General features: G+C 45.9%; 1 protein-coding gene across 1 annotated transcript in view; it reads right to left on the reverse strand.

Annotated features, from left to right (window-relative positions):
• The window catches only part of SHKBP1 (SH3KBP1 binding protein 1), a 99,371-nt gene that overhangs the window by 22,061 nt on the left and 58,365 nt on the right, over positions 1 to 18,945 (reverse strand). Inside the window, exons 12-13 of the mRNA XM_033956109.1 lie at positions 4,188 to 4,304; positions 3,905 to 4,075 (exon numbers count right to left, since the gene is read on the reverse strand). Of these exons, the coding sequence (XP_033812000.1) occupies positions 3,905 to 4,075; positions 4,188 to 4,304 (288 nt within the window). The remainder of the gene's footprint in view (positions 1 to 3,904; positions 4,076 to 4,187; positions 4,305 to 18,945) is intronic.

Raw genomic sequence — 18,945 nt, forward strand, 5'->3', positions numbered from 1 at the left:
AAGAACATCTATGTCCATCTGAAGTTCCCCCAAATAGCAACAGTGGACTGCAAAGAAGGGGACCCAGGCCTATATCCCACTCTAACTAGTACACTTGTGATGGAAAGTGCGAGTCCACCAAAATCTACTGTACTGATATATAGGTGACACCCACAAGCCAAGGGCCATTGGAGAGGTATAGAGTTGGGTACAGTAGGTTTTGGAGGGCTCACCATACAATGTAAGAGTGTTATGGTGAGATGTGTACCTGGGACCTTTTAGGTAAAAGTTCTCACTGCAGTGTCCCCTAGGGAGCCCCACAGTTCTGCTGGATTGTCTGTGCGGACAGTCTGCTAAGAATGCCAGACCCTCCTACGTCTCAATGGCTGGTTTTTGTACATTTTTCATTTGTATGATTTTTGGCACTGAGGACTGGTTTGAAATGCCCATTTTCTCTACTAGATATTTGGATGTTTCTCTCAAAATGTCTACACTCAGATTTAGATGTCATGTTGAAAATGCCCTTCCACTTCACATAAAGATACCTACAGCTGAATATATAATTAAAATATATCATGTTTTTTGCACAGTACTAAGCGAGAAAAAAACCAACTGAATTATCAGGATTTCGATTAAGATTTAATATTTGCCCTTTAAATTGTGGTGTTAATACAGACCATCCTAGAGAATTTCCCAAATCTGTCACTGCTTCTAGTAAAGTCTAGTAACTTTAGTCATGTTTTCCAAGAGAGAATCACATTTGTTCTCAATAGGGTGCACCTGCTCTATATAAACTGGTATGCCATAGAACTCCATTGATAATGATTCAGTGTGCTTTCGCCTTAAAAGGGTTGGGAAACACTGCACTAGCACCACCAGAATTCAAGGAAAGAAAGTCTGACACACATGAGAAGGAGGGCACAAATTAGGATGTAGAGCTATCACAAGAGAAAAGGGGTAGGAGCAAGTTCCACGAGTCCTTAACTGGTGATGCTTATACCCTTCTATCCTAACTATCACATCACACTTACAGGGATACTTTTATGAAGCATTTCTACATGTAAAAGAGCAATTTATACAAGAAAGAGGTTTTTATACAGTAGAAGTACCCAGGGTATGGATGATAAAAGAATATGCTAACAGCCCTCATACCAGCCACAAGTGCACTCAAGGTTAGAGCTGGGATAGAGTTGTTACGTACGCGCATGTGTTATAATAGATATGCAAATGCATGTAAAAATTGGCCAGAACAATTCAGGAGCCTCACAGCAGGTATAAATGTGTGCAGCCACCTTTCAGGGAGAAATTTTGTCTTGGCATTTATGTTCTCTTGATAAAACACGAGCAATTTATGTGCATTTCTGCTGCACAGGTTTGGCAACCTATTAAAAAATAACCCCCTTATCCCTTAATTCAGTAAACTTGTGCACACAATTTAACCTGTAACATGTACAAATTATAAAATAGTGCTAGTTATGCACATAATTTAATGCCAATTAACAAGTTAACAATTAACCAGTAAATGGCTATAACTGGTGTTAATGGAGGCTAATTTGCAGTTACAGTGCTCCCCTGCAAATTTGCGGTCTGCGATTCCGGTCATTCGCGGTATTTTCCAACCACGAATGACCGGGCAGGAAAGGGCAGCCGGAGTGCCGGCGAGTGAAGGAAATCACTCGCGGTATGCTCCGACCGCCTCTTCCTGTACTAAAGTTGGGCCTCACCAATCAGGAGCTGCTTTGACACGCAGCTCCTGATTGGTGAGGCCCGACTTTAGTACAGGAAGAGGCGGTCTGAGCATACTGCGAGTGATTTCCTTCACTCGCTGGCGCTCCGGCTACACACTCCTGTCTCCTCTGCTAGAAACCGTATTCGTGTTTATTTCAACATTCACGGGGGTACTGTACTCATGTAAGTGCCCTTACTCGGTATTCTACAAATTGAGTGTACATAATCCACAATGTATTGAAATAAGAAAAGGGTATCTCCTCCACACCCCTTACAATAGGCTCACACTTTTGACAAGGTTTTTTCAATGTTCACCGACCCTCAGAGGTGCCACCATGATACTCAAAATATTTCATAGTAACTGGCTTCACGCATCATATCTTCACCAGGTCATACTAATAATAATTCTTTACCTTTTAAGTTTGGTACTTTTTTAACATTTTGTCAAAACCCATGACTTTTCATTTCTCTGGAAGATGGTTAATATCCGCAAAGTGGAATTTGGGTGGGGGGTGGGAGGGCGGAGGGGTGGGTGGGGTGCACTTGTTATGTTCTACTGGACATTTCTTGTTCTTGAGATGTTTATTTTGGAAATTTTCAATAAAAACATTTAAATATATATAACATTTTGTCAAACTATTTTAACTATTTGAACCAAGGTACTTAGCTTTTTGCCTTTTTGTCTATTAGGTGGTCAGTTTGTAGGGACACTTATGCCGACATGTTTCACCCAGCGGGTTTTTTCAAGGCTCATATCCCTAAACTAGCTTTTGCCGCCTTATCAAACCACCAAGTATTGTGTGAGCCTATTGAAAGGGGTGTGGAGGAGATACACTTTTCTTATTTCAATATATATGTTTCTGCTTGCACAAGAATTTATAATATAAAAATATAGTTCAACTTTTTAAACATAATCCACAATGTGCATCTGCCAAGGGGGGAAGGGGGAGTGTGGACTTGGGAGGGGCATGAGTGGGTCAGGGGCATGCCTAGCACTTATGTACGCAGATTACAAAACACTATCAATTTCATACCTGTCAGCAGTTAGATATAGGCATTTACACCAGCCATGGAGCTAGCATTAAGTGCTCGCACCTAAAATTAGGCATATAAATGTGGTTTACATTAGTATTCTATAATACCAAATACATACATAATTGCTAATACAGAATCTTCATTAAGGGGGGAATCTGCTGTTCTACAAGAGGATAATTGATGTAAGAATCTAATCCTGCCTTCTCATATACCATAGCCAGCGAAAGAAAGTTCTGTCAGAAAGGCCAGCATCACAGATTAAGTTAAAATCATGCTGACTCGCCATACTTTCATATTCTGTATGTTTGGTAGTTCTCAGCGTATTCCTACAAGCATGGTTTTCAGGATATTCATAATGAACATATTTGTATACACTAGGAATAAGAAAGAAGTTAGTATATATTGGATTAGATAGATATTGAGCCTTAAAGCTTGAGTACATGAATAAATTCATGGAAAGCGTTCTGAGCTCCCCTTGGAGAACGGTACAGAAAACTGAATGAAATTCTAGAAATGGTGTCTAAATTTAGGCTCCCTACTGGCAGTTTACAATAGTAAAAAAAACAGCACCGTTAAAACACCTGCTGGCACCTATATAGGCACTTTAGGCCGCCAAAAGCCTCTATGGGTATGGCTGCCAGATGTGGCATTAGGGGGCCTACAGCACCTATGTAGGTGCAATTCGCAACAAAGAAAACCCTGGCCTACATTTCTGTCGCCTATTTTTCACGGAAGCACAATTCTCTATAGGGTGCCATCGTGTGATTGACACACAATTGGCAGCCGCCAATATTAGCATCTTATAGAGCAGGGGTGTCAAAGTTCCTCCTCGAGGGCTGCCATCCAGTCGGGTTTTCAGGATTTCCCCAATGAATATGCATGAGATCTATTTGCATGCACTGCTTTCGTTATAAGATAATAGATCTCATGCATATTCATTGGGGACCTGAAAACCCGACTGGATTGCGGCCCTCGAGGAGGGACTCTCACACCTCTGCTATAGAGAATCCAGGCCTTAATGCACTGTCATTCCAGCGCCCTACTTTAGGCGACCTATAGAGAATTGCCCTTTTTTAGTAGGGATCTGACACTCTCTGTACCAGTTTGCTTTCCTCCTGAAATACTGGGAATCAGAGTTGTGCACACTGATGATTCTTGGTACCAGAGATGAGATGCTTCTCTGAGAGCATGATCTTTGTCACAGGGCTCCGATGTACGGTGAATGTCTGGAATAGCTGAGGCCCTGACCCAACGGTCTCGGGGTGCTGCACAATGACACGGACAATTCCTGAGCTGGTCCCATATGCAATCTCAATCCAGTTTCCACTGTCACCTGAAACAGAGAAGCATGGAGCATGACAGAAGCACAGTTAAAATCCAAGATACCAAGCCCCAACTATACAGACACCTCCAGGAAAGGCTGTGGCTGGCTCTCTATCACATACTTGTTTTGGGGGTGAGGTAAACGCTGAGGGCAGTAATAGCATCTTCTGAGGGATCACGATAGAGCTCAGTGACCAGCAAGTCATTATCCTTCATCCGTAGAGGAAACTTCTGAACATCTGAGAATAAAAAATAAAAAAAAATTATATTCTGGAACATGTACTCAACTCCAATGGACTGTTGTGATCTTGGGAGCCTTTTCTGGACTTGCATCTCACAGGGTTAGGTAGTTTGTTTGCGTACAAGCAGATCCAACATTATGTGCACTCCTTAAGGTTGGATGTCCTGAAAACTCAATTGGGAGTTAAATTGGGCACTTTTTTGAACAATTTCAGGACAGTAGTTTATCGGTGTCTGCGTTGCATGGAGCCATATGTTTATTAAACCCTGGAGGAACTATGGGGATTTGGGGTTTTGATGAAGCCAGGATCTGGGTATACCTGTTGAGGCATTGGACTTTTCTGGTTTAATCATTCGTATCCCAGAGATCTCCTTGAGCGCTAATCTTAGGGAATGTCAATACCGAGTGGTAAATCGGGCATATTTCTCACAAGAACAGGCTTATAAAGCTGGAGGTCTAGATTCTTGTTTTCTCTAAATGTCATCAGGGCACTAACTCGTTTTTTCATGCTTTTTGGAGGGCTATTTTAAGATACTTAGAGCCCATTCTTTGGCCACTCCCTCTCTTGGATAAATACAAATCTTTTCGTATACCTACCAGGGGACATTGGTTGCTGGTCAGCAAGGCCGAAGTTCTGGGCAAAATAATTATTTTTTACTGTTTGGATGCAATCGGCCACTCCTGCTTTCTGGGCCTGGCGGAATCAACTTCATGAATTGATGAGTTTAGAACAAAGACATGCCCGCCTTAACTACAAATGGAAGCAACTATTCCTGCAAACTTGGGATTCTTATATTCAATACTTAGTTCCTAGGGCTAGGAGTTTAGTCCTTAATTCTTTCTAGTTTGGGCTCAAGATGAATACCATAGCAGGGGGTCTCTCTGGTTTGAATGATAGGTACGTATGGTTTGGATTAGTGTGTGTGTGTGAGGATACCTGAATGAATTAATGTAAAACCGTTCTGAGCTCCCTTGGGAGAACAGTATAGAAAATGGAATGAATGAATAAATAAATAAATATTTTTTATTTTTATTCTTTTCTCCTTCTCATACTCTATTTTGTTTCAGAGGTTCTTGTGATTATGACGAAGCTTCATGGAAAGTATAAGAGAGTCCAACTCTCCTATTGTTTCTTAAACACTTTGAAATGATTAAATTTCTGAGTCCTTGTATTCGGTACCTGAGGGGATGAGGATTTTGATTTTCTTTGGGGTGATGTTATGGAGGTTATTGTTCATGGCATACCTATTTACTTTTGTTTCTGTATTTTATTTTTCTGGAATTGTTTATATTTTCTCAATAAAAAAGATTTAACATAATATATATATCACGGGTAATAAGAACTTCAGGATATGAGGGATTTCAGACTTGATGAGCCTCTTCAGTATAGGCTTCACAAGCCTTCTTCAGGGGTCCTAGGGAATGTAGAATGAAAGCATCTGTTGTGTAGGCACCGATATAAAGCTAAATTTTATTGTGAATGAACATAAATAAGTAAATAGAAGATGCTGCAAATGATGAGCAAAAGATGCTAATATAAATGTGAAAACATGAACAAGGCTGGATAAAACCAGCAGAATCTTACGTAGTGCGTGAACCAAGGTGAATCTGAAAATTACCAAGGAGAATAACTACATACTGACTGGGATGATGTCCGCTTGATGGATAAAAGCAAAAGTGGATGTTTCAAGTTTATTAAAAATTTGATATACCACCTTATCATGTTTTTCAAAGTGGATTGAATTAAAATTAGGGTAATACAACTAGTATATCAAAAACATTTAACATAAGTAGACACCAAACAAAACACCTAGACAAAAAAAAAAAAAAGACTGAACAAACAGGTACGAGAGGGAAAAAGAGCGAACTACCATGCAATTTTAAGGAAAGAGAAGATACTGGGAGAAAAAACAAAAGGGTAGAGTAATAACATGTAAGTCCAAAATAAATGGACAAAGAAAAGTTAAAAAAAATCCTTATAAGGACAGTTAAAACTTGGAAAGCATCCTTAAAAAGGAACATCTTAAGAGAAGACTTGAATTTGTCAAGGATTGTTGTCTCTCGTAACAAGTTCGGTGCTGAGTTCCAAAGGGTGGGGGCGACCACGGAGAAGATAGTATTTCTCCTAGTATTTATGTGACTTAGTGACAGAATGGCTAGTAAGTTTTGTTCAGAAGATCAGATGATGCAAGATGAAATGTATGGAATCAAAAGTTTATTAATATTATTATGTTAAAAATAAAATTGGATCTACTGGGAAAAAACATAATAGTAAGCAATAAAAAAACAATTAAACAATAAAATAATGGAGATAAAAAGCAAAAATAAAAAAATTGTACCATATGGGTACTGAAAAAAATATAAAAAAATAATATTAATTGTGCATTAGGTGCCTGAAATATTCATAAATTGGAAAAAGGACTAAGAGATAATTTATGTAAGCAAGAACAACCAGGACTGTATACTCGTATATCCAATATATGGAAACCAATCTACTTGATTGAAAGCCAATCAAAGAAATTATGCATGGCTAAAAGCAGTACATAAATATAAAGGTGTACTATATATGAGTTGACAATAAAAAACGATATCAAAACGATACAATGGAAAAAGTCAGAGAACACTAATGAGTTAAAATAATTCTGCCCAAAGATAACGTAAACTAAAAGTAGAAACATCAAGGATTCTTTTTTTTTATAATTTATAAAGTTATTCTTTTATTACAACAAATAAAATCAGGCAATTTCACAAATGTCAAAGAAAATATTACATCACAAAATTAAACAATATCTAGCCCACGTTATTGGGGCTGTTTTATACCTGATAAAGGGCTCACACATGTAAAGAAATAAAATACATTCTATCCGCAAGCAGGCAAATATCTAATCTTATTCTTTATTTCACTTACTTAGCAACCATCGCATTATTTGCAGGTAAATTATCTAACTTAGATTTATCTTGAAGAAATATCTCCAGCTGAAATGGATCAACAAAAACATACTTATTGTTCTTATATGTCACCAAACACTTACAGGGGAATTTAAGGAAGAATAAAGCCCCTACAGCTAAGACCCGAGTCTTAAGCTATAGGAACTGTCTTCTCCTATACTGTGCTTGTTTGGAGACATCTGGAAAAATATTTACATTTTGTCCACAAAACAGAGCCTGTTTATATGAGAAATAAAGTTTAAGAATAGATTGCTTCTCTAACTCAGATTTAAAGGAAACCAGCAATGTCACTCTTTTGGCTATGTAATCTTTAGATGACTTCAGACATTGGGATATATTCAAACTGTCAGGAGACACAAGCTGATCTATTCCTCCTTACTCAGATACAGCCTTGGAGCTTCTGGGGATGTAGTATAGATCGTCTGGCTGAAATCCTTCCGCCTGAGTATAACGAAGAAAGCACAGTTACTTACCGTAACAGGTGTTATCCAGGGACAGCAGGCAGATATTCTTAACACATGGGTGACGTCACCGACGGAGCCCTCGGTACGGACCTTTTTAACTAGAAGTTTCTAGTTGGCCGCACCGCGCGTGCGCGAGTGCCTTCCCGCCCGACGGAGGAGTGCGTGGTCCCCAGTTAGTATAAGCCAGCTAAGAAGCCAACCCGGGGAGGTGGGTGGGACGTAAGAATATCTGCCTGCTGTCCCTGGATAACACCTGTTACGGTAAGTAACTGTGCTTTATCCCAGGACAAGCAGGCAGCATATTCTTAACACATGGGTGACCTCCAAGCTAACAAAGAGGGAGGGGGGATGGTTGGCCATTAGGAAAATAAATTTTGTAACACAGATTGGCCGAAGTGTCCATCCCGTCTGGAGAACGCATCCAGACAGTAGTGAGTAGTGAACGTGTGAACTGAGGACCAAGTGGCCGCCTTGCAGATTTCCTCGATGGGCGTGGAGCGGAGGAAAGCTACAGAAGCAGCCATAGCTCGGACTCTGTGGGCCGTGACAGTTCCTTCCAGTGAGAGACCGGCCCGAGCGTAGCAGAAAGCAATACAGGCAGCAAGCCAATTTGAAAGTGTCCGTTTGGAGACAGGACGACCCAAACGGTTGGGGTCGAAAGACAAAAAGAGCTGAGGGGCTGTTCGGTGAGCTCTGGTACGATCAAGATAGTAAGCAAGGGCACGCTTACAATCCAGCGTGTGCAACGCCTGTTCCCCAGGATGCGAGTGAGGCTTAGGGAAGAAGACGGGCAGCACAATGGACTGGTTGAGGTGAAAAGCTGAGACCACCTTGGGAAGGAATTTAGGGTGGGTACGCAGAACAACCTTGTCATGGTGAAAAACAGTGAAAGGTGGGTCGGCAACCAGTGCATGCAGTTCGCTAACCCTCCTGGCAGAGGTGATGGCAATCAGGAAAAGCACCTTCCAGGTAAGAAGCCTGAGTGAAGTTGTGGCAAGAGGCTCAAACGGAGGTTTCATGAGAGCCGAGAGAACCACATTCAGGTCCCAGACGACAGGAGGAGGCTTGAGAGGCGGTTTGATGTTGAAGAGCCCTCTCATAAATCTGGAAACCAGAGGATGAGCCGTGAGGGGTTTTCCGAGAATAGGCTCGTGAAACGCAGTGATGGCGCTGAGGTGGACTCTGATGGAGGTGGTTTTGAGGCCAGCGTTGGACAGCGAGAGCAAATATTCCAAGACAGTTTCCACCGCCAAAGAGGTGGGTTCTTGATGATGCCGGAGACACCACGAGGAGAATCTGGTCCACTTCTGATGGTAACATTGGAGAGTGGCCGGTTTCCTGGAGGCGTCCAAAATGAGGCGGACCGGTTGAGATAGATTCTCCGGAGAGGTCAGCCCGAGAGAAACCAAGCTGTCAGGTGGAGGGAAGACAGATTGGGGTGCAGTAGAGACTGATGCTGCTGTGTAAGTAGAGTAGGAAACACAGGAAGAGGAATGGGCTCCCTGGAGCTGAGTTGGAGCAGGAGGGAGAACCAGTGTTGACGAGGCCACCGAGGGGCGATGAGAATCATGGTGGCGTTGTCCTTGCGGAGTTTGGACAAGGTCCGCAACATCAGAGGAAGTGGAGGGAAGGCATAGAGGAACCGATCCCTCCAGTCGAGCAGGAATGCATCCGGTGCCAGACGGTGAGGAGAAAAGAGTCTGGAACAGAATTGGGGCAGCTGATGGTTGTGAGGTGCTGCAAAGAGGTCCACCTGCGGGGTGCCCCATCGAGCAAAGATGGAGAGCAGAGTCGGAGGGTCCAACGTCCACTCGTGAGGTTGAAGGATGCGGCTGAGATTGTCGGCCAGAGAGTTCTGTTCGCCCTGGATATAGACCGCCCTGAGGAAGAGATTGCGGTCCGTGGCCCAGGTCCAGATGCGCAGAGCCTCCAAACAAAGGGGGCGAGATCCGGTGCCGCCCTGCTTGTTTATGTAGTACATGGCGACTTGATTGTCTGTGCACAGGAGGAGGACTTGAGGGCAGAGAAGATGTTGGAAAGCCTTGAGGGCGTAGAACATGGCTCTGAGTTCCAGGAAATTTATGTGATGACGACGCTCCTGTGGGGTCCAAAGTCCCTGGGTGCGTAGGTCGCCTAGGTGAGCTCCCCATGCGTAGGGGGACGCATCGGTGGTGATGATCATAGAGTGAGGGGGCAGATGAAAGAGTAGACCCCTGGAAAGATTTGAGGAGTTCAACCACCATTGGAGAGATTGCTGAAGAGATGATGTCACAGAGATGGGATGAGAAAGAAGATCTGTAGTCTGTGACCATTGGTTGGCGAGAGTCCATTGAGGTGTCCTGAGGTGGAGTCGCGCCAGAGGAAGGACATGCACCGTCGAGGCCATGTGACCCAGGAGGACCATCATCTGGCGGGCAGGAATGGAGGGATGCATGAGTACCTGACGGCAGAGATGGAGCAGGGTCTGCTTGCGATCTGAGGGGAGAAAGGCCCTCATCAGCGTGGTGTCCAGGACTGCTCCGATGAATTGAAGTCGCTGGGTGGGAAGCAGATGCGACTTGGGGTAGTTGATCTCGAACCCCAGGAGGTGGAGGAGAGAGATGGTGTGATGAGTAGCTTGTAGCACGAGTTGAGATGAAGGTGCTTTCACCAACCAATCGTCCAAGTAGGGGAACACCTGGAGGTTGTGAGACCTGAGGAAGGCCGCCACCACTATCAGGCATTTGGTGAAGACTCTGGGGGAGGAAGCGAGGCCAAATGGTAGTACTTTGTACTGATAGTGGTGGTGTAGTACCTGGAACCGCAGGTAGCGGCGAGAGTTCTGATGGATGGAGATGTGAGTGTAGGCCTCTTTGAGGTCCAGGGAACATAGCCAGTCGTTCTGAGAAAGAAGAGGGTAAAGTGTGGCAAGGGAGAGCATCCTGAACTTTTCCTTGACCAGACACTTGTTGAGGTCCCTGAGATCGAGAATGGGACGGAGGTCTCCCGTCTTTTTGGGTACAAGGAAGTAGCGGGAGTAGAATCCCTGACCCCTTTGATCTGGAGGTACTTCTTCGATGGCATTGAGAAGGAGGAGGGATTGAACCTCCCTCAGGAGGAGGGGGGTTTGAGAGGAGTGAGAAGCAGACTCTACGGGAAGGTTGTCCGGTGGAAGAGTCTGGAAGTTGAGAGAGTAGCCGTGGCGGATGATGTTGAGGACCCACTGGTCTGACGTGATGACTTCCCAACGGCGTGAGAAAATGGTGAGACGACCCCCTATAGGCTGTGGAAGAGGCAGCGAGGGTGGATGACTGGCTATGCCCTGGAGAGAAGAGTCAAAAGGGCTGAGATTGCTTAGCAGGCTGCGAAGGCTTAGAGGGTTGAGTGGCCTGAGATCGAGCCTGGGCATGGTGCTGCTGTTGACGGGGTCGTCGAGATTGTTGAGGAGGTGGATTGAGTGGCCTGGCTGAGAACCTCCGTTGGTAAGATGATTGAGGCCGATAGGGTCGAGCAGGCGGAGCCTTCTTTTTCGGCTTGATTAGGGTGTCCCACCTGGTCTCATGGGCCGAGAGTTTCTGGGTGGTGGAATCCAGTGACTCTCCAAAGAGTTCATCCCCGAGACAGGGGGCGTTTGCCAAACGATCCTGGTGGTTGATGTCCAGGTCGGAGACTCTGAGCCAGGCTAATCGACGCATGGCTACGGCCATGGCAGAGGCCCGAGAGGTGAGCTCGAAGGAGTCGTATATTGAGCGGACCATATATTTTCGCATCTGGAGGAGACCAGAGATGTGTTGTTGGAATAACGGGACCTTGCGCTCAGGAAGGTACTTCTGGAGGGCAGACAGTTGTTGGACCAAATGTTTCAGATAGAAAGAAAAATGGAAGGAATAGTTGTTTGCCCTGTTGGCAAGCATGGCATTCTGGTAAAGCCTCTTGCCAAACTTGTCCATGGTCTTACCTTCTCTGCCAGGAGGGGTAGAGGCATAGACACTGGAGCCCTGAGTCTTCTTTAAGGTGGATTCCACCAGAAGGGACTCATGGGGCAATTGGGATTTGTCGAATCCAGGAATAGGAATGACACGGTAAAGGTTGTCCAATTTACGGGGGGCTCCCGGTACCGTGAGGGGATTTTCCAAGTTTTTATAGAACGTTTCCCGTAGGATGTCATGCACGGGAAGCTTGAGGAACTCCTTAGGAGGTTGCTCAAAGTCTAAGGCCTCTAGAAAGGCTTGAGACTTTTTTGAGTCAGATTCTAGAGGAAGTGACAGGGCAGCAGACATTTCTCGTAGAAATTTAGAAAAAGAGGACTGCTCTGGTTTGGAGGTGGCATCGGGTGCCGATGGTTCCTCATCAGACGAGGAGGGATCCTCCTCGGTACCGAGAGGAGTGTCCTCCCATAAGTCAGGGTCCCTGACCTCTGGTGCATGTCGAGACACCGGGGTGGAGGGCGCGGTATGGCGAGTCTTGGACAAAGACTTTCCAGAGCGCACCGAAACGGTACCAGGGGAGGACGACCGGCGTCTATCTCGGTCCCGAGAAGAGTGCCGTACCGCCTGGTGCCGAGGAAGATCCAATGTGGTCTGAGAATGAACCACCGGATCGCCCTGAAGTTGTTGGGCCGAAAGGATCGGCATGGAAGTGTTCACCGGTACCGAAGGGGTGGACACCGGGGGCTCGGTACGGGGCTCGGGCCGGTCTGGTACCGGAAGGAGCGGTGCCAGGATAGTGGGCAACAGTTGTTCAAGTTGCTTCTTCAACTGCTCCTGGAGTTGAGCCTTTAAGATGGCCGAGATACGGTCATCGAGGGGTGGCATCGGAACCGCTTTCTTTTTCTTCGGTTCCTTAGATGCCGCTCCACGCCCCGGCGATGAGGAGGCCGATGATGAGGCACTCACCGAGATCGGGGCGGAGCGTTTGCGGGACCGGTGCAATGCCGGTAAGGACGGTGTCGCCACCGTAGCTGGAGGGCGCTCGAGGGAAGAGGAAGGCTTCTTAGCCGGCTTACCTGGCGCCAGCGGCGCCGATGCGGGGTCGGTCGGTGTCGAGGTCGACGGTGCCGATTTTTGAGGTACCGCCGTTGAAGGTGAGGAGTCCATCGCCGACTCGGTACCGAAGAGAAGAGTTTGTTGGATTCTTCGGTTTTTAAGAGTTCTCTTTTTAAGAGTGGCACAGCGGGTGCAGGAATCCGCCCGATGCTCCGGACCCAGACACTGCAAACACCAATTGTGTGGGTCAGTTAAGGAGATCGGGCGTGCACACCGCTGGCACTTCTTAAAACCGACCTGCGGGGGCATGAAGGGGAAGATAGCCTCCGCAAAATCGAAGCCCGAGGCCTGTATACTGGCAACAGGCCCCGCCGGGGCAAAACGAAAGAAAAAGGGAAAAAGCAAAGTTTTTTTTTTTTTGCAAATCAAAGAAAAAATAAACCCGAAGGTAAGGAAAGAAAAATTAAGGAAAAAAGCGCGAGCGGGAAGGCAAAAAAGTGGTTTCAACGGCCGTTGAAAAAACACACACGTCTTCTTCGCTCCGCGGAAACGAAGAAACTGGGGACCACGCACTCCTCCATCGGGCGGGAAGGCACTCGCGCACGCGCGGTGCGGCCAACTAGAAACTTCTAGTTAAAAAGGTCCGTACCGAGGGCTCCGTCGGTGACGTCACCCATGTGTTAAGAATATGCTGCCTGCTTGTCCTGGGATAATATCCTTTACATACATCCTCAAAAGTTCCAATGGTGACAAATAATGAGATATAGGAAAGTTCAAAAAACGAAGATTCCTAGATCTCAAAGCATTTTCCATTTTTTTCCAGCTGTAAGTATATTAAGGAATTATCTTTCATGTTGGATGTTACACATGAGTATCACAGAAATGGATGTTTCTACCTTCCTATTCTTTTTTCCATTAATTCCAACTGAGTTTCTTGCTCAGTTATCTTTTTTGTGATTTTAGTAAAAAAATTGGCAAAGCTTTACAACTGTGCTCTCTATTCTATTTACCACTGCCCAAACATCTTGCAAGGTAATAACTTTATCACCATCTGAGGAAATAGCAGTTTCTGAAGGCATTTGGTTAGGGGTTAACTTTGTAACAGATTTTCCTGGTAATGTTAAAGCTGAATCCAAATCAGTCAATTTAAGAGAAGCTAGTTCCACTTCAACTTCGGAGGTAGAACTAGTTTTCTCATGCAAATTTAAAGCTGGTTGAGGTGGAGATTCGCCAGAGGAAACTGAGGCAGAATGAGACTGAAGAACAGTCTTGCCTCCCAAAGATATTACTGATATGGGATGTAGGTGACAATCCATTGGTCCCACACCTGGGGCCATTGGGGTGACTCTTGCCTTCCTCTTACCCATTTTTCCCCTCATTCCAGTTCAATTCTCCTAATGGCTCCAAAGTGGCTCAGACGGGGCTCAAAAGGGACATATCTTACCACTTTGGCCATGCCACTTTGGCCACATGGCCTCAGGCTCACATCTGCAGTCATGTCCACGGGCTGTGGAATGCTCACGTCCTTGCGGGCCACGTTCCACGGCACTCAGATGTTTTAAAGTTGGGAGAGAGGACCTCCCCTTCCAAAACTGACTGATGGGTGGTAACCGCAGGGAAACCTGCTTGCAGGTTTAAAGTCCTTGTCAGGTCACTTAGCAGAATACTGAGTTTTAAATACAGAATAAAATTGACTGTCAAAACTATGCAAACCTTAGGCTCCGACCAGAACACTGAACCTGAATTGAAATGAACCAACACTCGTGTATACTATGGTTGCAGGCTGAAAATAAACCTAAACAAATTGAAAGTAAAATCCAGGTGTATCAAATGCCAAATCTCAATTTTTTAAAAAAGCCAGAAACCAAAAAAACCCCACCACTTTCCTTACTCTGAAAGGAACTAAAGGAAAGCAAAAGTGGCTGCTACACAGAAGCTATAGTGAAAAATACCATGGTAGAATGGAGTTATGAGGGCACAAGTTGATGACATCAGCGAGACCTAACATCAACAACGTGTGTCAAAAAAAAGTTTTTAAAAAATCATCAAAAAGATGTGTATAGCCAAATACAAAGAGGGCGGGGCAGAACTATGGAAAAGAGCTCTTGCATTAAATTTTTATTTGTTATCTTGTGGTTGCTTCTCACGGTTTTATGTTTTTACCATAAGGTTACATTTTCATCATCATTGGGAGTGTCTGGTTTTCATGTCGTATTCACCATTTTAATGCTTTGAGTTAGGTCGCATCTCCTTTGTTTATAATCTGTGGCATTCCCTTTTCTTTCATCATACTTTCAAGTGGGATCTACTTGTCACTTCAAATCTCATGTTTTTTTTCCCTATCTCCAATCACACATCCTATAGGTTTTACAGTGGGCTTTTCCATAGTACCTGCAGCCATAGTGTACACGAGCGTTGGTTCATTACAATTTGGGTTCAGCGTTCTAGTTGAGTCTAAGGTTTGCATAGTTTTATGACTGTCAATTTTATTGTGTATTTAAAACTCAGTATCCTTTTTAAAAACTTTGAATCCTTGTTGTTTCTACTTTTAGTTTAAACTATCTTTGGGCAGAATTATTTTAACTCTTTATTGTTCTGACTTTTTCCATTGTATTGTTTGATATCATTTTTATTGTTAACTCACATAGAGGGGCAAAATAAAAAAAAACGTCTAAGTCCCCTTTTGGCCTAAGTCCCTAAACGTTCAACCCAGAAGCAGGGAAAGTGTCCATAACCAAAACATACGTCCATGTTTTGATTATGGCCTTCCTCTGCCTAAACGCCCAATCTCCTCTACGTCTAAAAGTACCCCCACAGCACGTCTACACTTTTTAACCATAATGAAAAAAAAACACAAAACGTCCAACAGAAGGGCTTTTAGACGAAGGAGGAGCCAGTCCTTCGCCTAAAAGCTGGATTCTGTAACTGGTGTCTGTCAAAAACAACACCGGTTACAGAATCCCCCCCCCAACAACGATCCAGGCAGGAGGGTGCCCAAGCCCTCCTGCCATGTCAAACTGCGACCCCCCCCTCCCGATGATATCGGGGCAAGAGGGAGTCCAAGCCCTCTTGCCCCCGGCACCCCCGACTCGTTCGGGCCAGGAGGGAGCCCAAGCCCTCCTGGCCCAGGCGACCCCCTATCCCCACCCCCACTACAGTACGGGCAGGAGGGATCCCAGGCCCTCCTGCCCTCGACGCACCCCCCTCCCCCCCAACGTCCGCCCCCCCCAAGAACCCCCGATCGGCCCCTCCAGCCGACCCGCAACCCCCCCTGCCGACCCCACAAACCCCCCACCCCACCCCACCCCCCCTTCCCCGTACCTATTTTAGGTTGGCCGGACAGACGGGTGCCAAACCCGTCTGTCCGGCATGCAGCTCAACGAAGAATGGGGCTGGATTGGCCCCACCCGAGCCATGTGCCTAAGGCCCCGCCCACAGGAGGGGCCTAAGGCTCCTGGGCCTATTCTGATTGGCCCAGGCGCCTTAGGCCCCACCAGGAGGCGGGGCTTTGGTGCCCCTGGGCCAATCCAGCCCCATTCTTCGTTGAGCTGCATGCCGGATGGACGGGTTTGGTACCCGTCTGTCCGGCCAACCTAAAATAGGTACGGGGAAGGGGGGGTGGGGTGGGGTGGTCGTGGGGTCGGCCTGGGGGGCCGATCGGGGGTTCTTGGGAGGGCAGACGTTGGGGGGGAGGGGGGTGCGTCGAGGGTAGGAGGGCCTGGGATCCCTCCTGCCCGTACTGTAGTGGGGGTGGGGGTAGGGTGGGTCGCCTGGGCCAGGAGGGCTTGGGCTCCCTCCTAGCCCGAACGAGTCGGGGGTGCCGCGGTGCCTGGGGCAAGAGGGCTTGGGCTCCCTCTTGCCCCGATGTTATCAGGGGGGGGTCGCGGCTTCAACGGGGCAAGAGGGCTTGGACTCCCTCTTGCCCCGATGTTATCGGGGGGGGTCGCAGCTTCAACGGGGCAAGAGGGCTTGGGCTCCCTCTTGCCCTGATCGTGTCGGGGGGGTCGCGGCTGCCGCAGGGCAAGAGGGCTTGGGCTCCCTCTTGCCCCGATGTTGTGTTTGGGAGGGGGAGTGATTTATCGCGGTAGGAGAGATGCCTCATCTCCCCTACTGCGATGCCATCACTCCTCTACCCGAAATGCCGCGGGTCGCGGCAGTTCACGTAGTAGAGTGATGGCATCGCGGTAGGGGAGATGAGGTATCTCTCCTGCCGTGATGGTTAGGTTGCCGGGCCGCTGAACTGATGGCACCAGTGGCCATCAGCTCAGCGGCCCGTTTTTCGGCACTTAGACCTGGTGGTTTTATTTCGTCTAAGTGAAACAGGTCTAAGTGCCGATTAAATTGTTTTGGTTATACCTGTTGTACGACTAGGTGTAGGTCGGCCCACCTCCCGCCCACTGCCCGCCCTTTCCCCTCCTCTAAACACACCTCTTTTCTCTCTGTGCGTTTAGTGGCAGGGGAAAGGCCTAAGCTGTTTTTAGATACGTCTAAAAACCAGCTTTGGTTATGGGTACTTGGACGATCAGGCTTTTTGATCGTCCAAGTAGCCACTTAGGACACTTTTTAGACGTTGTTTTTTTTTTTTATTATGAACCCCATATTGTACACCTTTATATTTATGCATGGTTTCTGATTGGTTCCCATTTTTGGATATATACAATTCTGGCTATTATTGTTTTTCCCTGTAGGTCCAATTTTATTTTAATATCCATCTTTGCTTTTATCCATCTAGCTGACACCGTTCCAGTATGTAATCTAATTCTCCTTGGTAATTTTCTAATTCACCTTGGTTCACACACTATGTAAGATTCTGCTGGTTTTATCCAGCCTTGTTCATGTTTTCACATTTATTAGCATCTTCCTATTCACTTCCTTATGTTCATTCACAATAAAATGTAGTTTTATGTTAGTACCTACACAACAGATGCATTCATTTCACGTTCCCTAGGACCCTGAATGTGGCTTGTGAAGCCAAAATATGGACCGTATTGGGTCCGCAGCTATCTACTGTGGATGATTTTGCCTTTAATGGTTTACAATAAACATTTGCATCAAGAACATTGTTTCCACAACATCTTTTTGCCTTGGACCTTCTTTATTTATTGTGGAATAACGGGCTTTTTCTGGGTGCCTCTTCAGTATAGGACAGTGTAGAGTTGTCCTTCCCAATGAGTCAGAACAAGTTTAATATTTAGAGATAATAAAAAGATAAGTAGATAGGCCTTATATGATGATAATGTGAAGAGAGAGCAAGTTGCATCTAAAATTACAATTCTACAAGTTATGGCTTTGTTAATGCCAACGATGGCATAAATACATGCTCACATTTCTTCCCAATTAGATAAATTAGGACAACGAAACAACATCTAAGTTTAAAGTGCCAGTCTGTGTTTTACAAGGCCAATATAGAGTTGCGTGATCCACACTAAATTTAAACAACTTTATCAGTTTTACATGCATGGATTATAAATTCAACCACTCGACATTGCCATTGCCCAGTGGCCAACTCCCTCCTTCACCATGAACTGTGAACTCTGCCTCCCCCAGTCCTGTCCAACTTTGGGGAGCAGAGGATTAGCTCAAGGATTCAAACCAGGTTCTGCTGTGTGGCAGTGTACAGCACCGATTAAACCACAAAGCACAGTTACTTACCGTAACAGGTGTTATCCAGGGACAGCAGGCATATATTCTCACATGTGGGTGACGTCATCTACGGAGCCCCAGCGCGGACAGCTTTTCAAGCAAACTTGCTAGAAGTTTCAAGTTTGCACACTGCACCACGCATGTGCTAGCCTTCTTGCCACTAGAGGGCGCATCCCCACCTCGTGGTCCTCAGTTCCATAACATAGCAAAGAAAGCCATCCCCGGGGAGGTGGGCGGGTTGTGAGAATATATGCCTGCTGTCCCTGGATAACACCTGTTACGGTAAGTAACTGTGCTTTATCCCAGGACAAGCAGGCATGATATTCTCACATGTGGGTGACCTCCAAGCCAACCAAAAAAGGGCAGGTGGGAGGATGGCAATTATGAAAACAGATTACGTAACACCGACTGGCCAAACCGGCCGTCGCTTCTGGACAAAGTATCCAGACAGTAGTGGGAGGTGAACGTATGAACCGAAGACCAAGTGGCAGCTTTACAAATGTCCTCCATAGGTGTAGATCGGAGGAAAGCCACAGAAGCTGCCATCGCCCGGACTTTATGACCCGTAACGCGACCCGCAAGCGGGAGACCAGCCTGAGCGTAGCAAAAAGAAATGCAA

The sequence above is a fragment of the Geotrypetes seraphini genome, chromosome 8 (assembly GCF_902459505.1).
Source record: "Geotrypetes seraphini chromosome 8, aGeoSer1.1, whole genome shotgun sequence".
Classification (NCBI taxonomy): Eukaryota; Metazoa; Chordata; class Amphibia; order Gymnophiona; family Dermophiidae; genus Geotrypetes; species Geotrypetes seraphini.